Source organism: Galeopterus variegatus, unplaced genomic scaffold (assembly GCF_000696425.1).
Source record: "Galeopterus variegatus unplaced genomic scaffold, G_variegatus-3.0.2 Scaffold2640, whole genome shotgun sequence".
Classification (NCBI taxonomy): domain Eukaryota; kingdom Metazoa; phylum Chordata; class Mammalia; order Dermoptera; family Cynocephalidae; genus Galeopterus; species Galeopterus variegatus.
In genome coordinates this window covers 258010-263876 of record NW_007728751.1, presented here as the reverse complement: position 1 = coordinate 263876, position 5867 = coordinate 258010, and the positions used below count along the sequence as shown (strand labels likewise).

At 36.4% G+C, this 5867-nt stretch overlaps 1 protein-coding gene across 1 annotated transcript in view; it reads left to right on the top strand.

Annotated features, from left to right (window-relative positions):
- Positions 1-5867, top strand: part of BICD1 (bicaudal D homolog 1 (Drosophila)) — a gene marked incomplete at its 5' end in the record, with an annotated part of 62602 nt that overhangs the window by 17381 nt on the left and 39354 nt on the right. Inside the window, one exon of the mRNA XM_008582491.1 lies at positions 4371-4522. Within this exon, the coding sequence (XP_008580713.1) occupies positions 4371-4522 (152 nt within the window). The remainder of the gene's footprint in view (positions 1-4370; positions 4523-5867) is intronic.

Genomic DNA, 5867 nt, shown 5'->3' with positions numbered 1-5867 from the left:
AGAGAGAGAGAGAGAGAGAGAGAAAGAATAAGAATGAGCTCTTGCTCTACCAGTGACCACATATCCGAAATTTAGGTTCATTTGGGATGTTAATTCACTTGGGTCAGAGCTTAAGCAATAGGGAGTTTTTCCTAACCATACATCTTGTCTTTCTGGAATAAATAAGAATGCTACAACATGAACCTACCTGACTAATTCCTAGATCTTGATGACTGAATTTGTTTTCCACTCTTGAGTTTTACTAAAGTGGGAATGCTGTGAAATATAGATAGGAAAACACTTTTAACCTCTGTTTAGTTTATCTAAAAAGAGAGCCTTGAAGGATACTTATTTGAAAAGGATGCTGAATAAATGTTGGTGTTGGTAGAAGAGAAGCATCAAGGCATCAGATACCTTCTTGCAAACGCAAGCAGTGCCAGTGTACAGCATCAGAGTTCTTGCTCTTTGAAGAATGAGTGTTAATTTCAGATTCAGGGTGCCGGCTGCTTTTGCCTTCATCTGGGGGAAACCACCTGTTATGATGTCATCTGCAGCGCAGCTTTTTAGTCTTCATCTTCAGTGCCCATAAATCCATTGGTATAAATTGGACATCTCTACCATAAGCAATAATATTTTTTGCACTATAAACATGTTTTATATAAATCTAAAGGCAAAATAGAACTTTATTTTGTGCCATCACTTTGGGGAAATAGAAAAGATTAGGACAAATAAGAATTTGTGAGCTCTTATTCCAATCTGAGATCAGAATGAAGGAATTTATTACCACAACTCTGCTATAATCCAAAGACCCAATGATTGAGTGGCCATAAATAACCAATACCATGTTAGATAAGGTTTATACAACCTTTTTCAAGGACATAATATCCTGGGGCATTCTTGGTGAAGCCATTCAGATAATTTCTCTGCCTTCTTCCTGAAGGTTGAATATTAACTACTCAGAAACATAGATCTATAAAAATGTGAAGATGCTTAACCGAAACAGATAAATGTAGCCGATTAGTCAAGAGAGACTAATTTGTGAACCAGCGTTAATTGATAACATTTTGTGGGAGGTAGTAAGTAGGGATGCAAAAAGATGTTACTAATAATCTAGCAAGAATTCAACACATGCCTATAACAATTTATAGGATAGGACATATCAAGCACTTTAGAGTGGTATAAACAGTGCCATAGGAATTCATAGCAGAACAAAGCATTCCTAGATGAATTTTTCTTTTCACAGTGCTTTGTGGTACAAGTTGCATTATGTTAGAGTTACAGCATGTGTTGGGTCAGTAAATTAAATGAAAACACAATTCTAGCCATACATTTGGTACACAATTTAATGATGTTGGGCTTATTGCTGTGATGCTTATGTGCCATAAATAGACTCAAGTATCAACAGATGACATCCATTATATTTAGGTATTGTGGAATGTTAATGTTAAAGCTAAGGTAAGAATTCTGTGGTTAGGGAAAAAAGGGTATCTTCCTGTTTTAAAATAGATATTCTACATTCTCTACTAATCTAATATACTTTGGGATATTTTCATAGGCATGGTGTCTTCTGATGAAATAAATAAATGTTCATGAAGCATCATCTATTTACTGTTAACCTAAATAACAGAGAGGTTTTCTGAAAGAATAATCAGTTTAGTCAGGGATAGAGCAATGCAATGGGAATAGCATGCCATAGTAAACTATGCACTTATTCAGGGAGGTAAAGGAAGATAGAGGTTTTTAAAGGAAAAATGATGGAGGATTACATAATTGTTTGAGGATAGTTATCCTTGGCTACAAGGATCAATAACAAGGTTGATGCCAGCTTGAGGTTGGACAGGCAGTTGCTGGGCAGAAGTATTTGTGTGTAAGGTTGTGATGACCTCTGTGCAGGGTTGTGGTTTTTGCAGAGTCCTTAGTGATGGTTCTCATTATCAGGCATGCATGCATGAGAAGCACCCCTCGATCCCCGCCTTTTTGCATTTCCTGTCTCTACTTGTCAGAGTTTTTTTTTTTTTTTTCCATATAAACAGCTCCATTTTTATTCTGACAACTTTCACAGTACTAAGCTGTGTGAGATACTGAAGATTCAAAGACTAATAAATAGTCTCCACCTTCCAGAAGAGGACTCACACCCTACTGGGGATATTAGAATACAAATAATTACAGTTTGATATTATACATGCCGTGATCCAAGTTATGGAAACATTGCAGAGGAGGCAAGTAATGTTTCCTAGAGGAGTTGGAAAAGACTTTACAGAAGCAATTATAGTTGAGTTTGTTCTTAAAGGATAAGGAGTTGTTTTCCAGAGGAGGAAATAATTCCAGATAGAAAGAACAGTAGATTGAGAGGCACAGGAGGGACCTTGTGAGGGTCTCTGTGGCTGGAAATAAGATTTTTTTTTATATTTACAAAGTCAACTTTGTAGTGTGTGGAAAATGTGAATACAGATGTCAGCAAATCTAATAGGTTATAGATATTTAAAATTACTTAATTTTTTTTTTAAAAGGTGACTGGTAAGGGGATCTTAACCCTTGGCTTGGTGTCGTCAGCACCACGCTCAGCCAGTGAACGAACCGGCCATCCCTATATAGGGATCCGAACCCATGGCCTTGGTGTTTGTTATCAGCACTGCAGCTGGTAAGGGGATCTTAACCCTTGGCTTGGTGTCGTCAGCACCACGCTCAGCCAGTGAACAAACCGGCCATCCCTATATAGGGATCCGAACCCATGGCCTTGGTGTTTGTTATCAGCACTGCACTCTCCCAAGTGAGCCACGGGCCTGGCCCCTAAAATTACTTAATTCTGAAAAAGCTTTTTCATGGGCCAACAAATCTATAAACAAAGCTGAGTCCTTTGGGGTATTTCTCACAAGTAATAAATGGGTTTGTACATCTATTTCAGATCTAGCTCTTCTGTTGTCTCCTGCTCTCCTCCCCTTAGATACTGCCTATGTGACTATTGGCTTACAAATTTGTTACATCTATGTTTTCACAATTTAAACTTAATTATCTGTTCTAAATGAATATGTGTCTAAAATTTTTAAACACAAAGCAACTCACATTTTTTCCTAGGTCAATTTCTGCATTCTAGATAATTTTCTGAATTTATAATATTTCTGAAGATTCCATTGAGTATTAGCAGTACAAAACAAAGTGTTTTATGAGTAACTTCTCATTTTAATCTGAATTTAAATTCAACAAAACTAGTAAGAAACTACTTTGGAACCAAAGCATTAACAAACTACCCCATTCCAACAATGGTTTAATCTTAAAAGAAACCATCTATCTCTGTAGAAGTTGGCACTTTGAGTTGAAGTTGTCTGTTTCAAGCACAAAAAGAAATGTTAAAAACCATGGTAGTGTTCCTGGGAAATCCCATTAGTAATGAGCTTTTTCATTAGTATTGGATATTTTTACACACTCTGAAAAGTTCTATTTTATAGTTTGTAAAAACAGTGTGTTTCCTGCTTGGATTCAATATGCATACCATGTGCTATGCATCAAACAGGCAGTCCCTAAATATATGTTGATTTTATGCATGGATTCAGTCAGTGTGTTTTTTACTTCCTACCATATGCCAGGCTAGCTCTTGATTTAAAACACTATTAATTCCAGAAAGTTTAGACATGCCCAAATCCCAAATTCAAACAAATATTTTAAATCATTCAGCATTTTGGAATCTCTGCTTTTACGGAGATTATGAAGAATTAAATTCCAGCACCGCACTCTCCCGAGTGAGCCACGGGCCGGCCCCAGGAAGCTGCTCTTTTCTAGTAAATTCTTTTTAAATTCTTTTAAAAAAAAATTTTTTTTAGCCTGTAGGGTGATCCTACCCTTGACCTTCATATTTTAAAACCATGCTCTAACCCGCTGTGCTAACCAGCCAGCCTACTAACTTCTTGATAAAATTCTTCTTTAATTCTTTTTAAAAAAAATTTTTTTTAGCCTGTAGGGTGATCCTACCCTTGACCTTCATATTTTAACACCATGCTCTAACCCGCTGTGCTAACCAGCCAGCCTACTAACTTCTTGATAAAATTCTTCTTGTATAAAGTTTTATTTTGGTTCTCTCCTTGTCTTAAAATCCCACACCTTCAACATTCTGCATTAAATTGATCTCCTATCAGTCCCTTAGCTCCTGATACTGACTCTGGCTTACAGCTAAGTTCTAGGGCAATTTAACCACATTATGAATTCACAACACATTTTGACATTAAAGAAAAACTTCCCTATGTTCAAAGTACATATATATGTTTATATAAAATTTAACCAAATCAGTTTGGCTTACCATACATGAAAGAAAACAGTAGACCCAGCATGAAGAAGTCTCTGTGATAGATTTTTCGTGCTATAAAAATTATAAGCATTGTGATTTTTTTCTGCTTTAGACAGCCGAGGTGGCACTAGCTAATCTCAAGAACAAGTATGAAAATGAAAAAGCGATGGTGACTGAAACTATGACGAAGCTCAGAAATGAGCTGAAGGCTTTGAAAGAAGATGCTGCAACTTTCTCATCCCTGAGAGCAATGTTTGCAACAAGGTAACAGTTTTTTCTTCCTATGATTGGGTGTGGTACATGGGGAAAAGACTTTAAAATTCACAAGTACATCATTATGTATCTTGAATGTGTTTGGTGTGTCATTTAGGATGGTAGAAGTATGAAGAAAAGATACAAGATTCCATTCTGACAAATCTAAGATAAAACCTATGCTGTTTTCAGGGGCCCTCTACTGGACACACTGGATCAAGCAATTCTATTACATAAAAATATTTTAAAATTAATATAATAGATTTTTTTCTAGAACTTACAGGCCCAAAAGAATTGGACCAAAAAGAAAAAAATGTTACCAGTAAGGAAAAAGTACTGCTTCTTAAAATAGCCAAATATTATGTTATCATCATTGAAATACATTTTTGTGACTAAAGTACATAAAAGTATATAAAAGTGCTTACTATTAGTATTGTATGATAAGATACCTTCATAATAAAGATTAATATCCATCATATCAGCTAATTACTTAGAATTTAAAACACCGTGGGTTAAATTATAATTTCTAAAATGTAATTATATATATCACCAAATTTTCACATTGCATAACTAATTACACAAATGTTAACTTCTACCTCCCTCACCAGTTTTCATTATGAGGCCCCAATGTATATAGTTTTTAAACTTTAAGTGATTGTTAAGAATGTTTTGATTTGAATCCTGAGATTTTCAGTATACTGTTGAAATAACCTTTTTTGCTCTTGCAGTACAGTGCCAAAACAAAACAAAAAACCCCCCACCAATTATATATCTTATATGATGCAAAACTGTTGTAAAATTCACAAAGCATTACTATGGCTTTATTTGCAGATTCAGTAAATAATTTAAATGTAACTGATGTATGTGTAAAAAAAGAGTTGGGGCTTTATAGGAGTTCCTCAGAATCTGTCCAGCTTTCTTTGTACGTAAGGAGAGACAGAGCTCAAGTTCATACTTTGTGATTGAATCTCTCGGAGATGGCAGTGAGAAGAAGGCAGAGTGCTCAAGGGATCGCAGGGTGCAAAGGAACTGAAAGGACTGGCCTCTGGGTCTCAGAGCACAGTGGCCTTTGGGGAGTAGAATATATTTACCTGTGGCCACTATGTGGGGGCAGGATCGAGAATGGGAATGGGACACCATGTCCCTCTCTGTGACAAAAGAAATCATGATTACATTTAGAATCAAGAATACATAAATTTCCTCTTTGAGAACGAAATTTAAAAAAAAAAAAAAAAAAAAAATGGGCCGGCCCGGTGGCGCACTGCTACAGTGCGCTGCTTGGGAGCGCAGCGGTGCTCCCGCCGAGGGTTCGGATCCCACATACAGACCGGTTCCCGCTCACTGGCTGAGCGAGGTG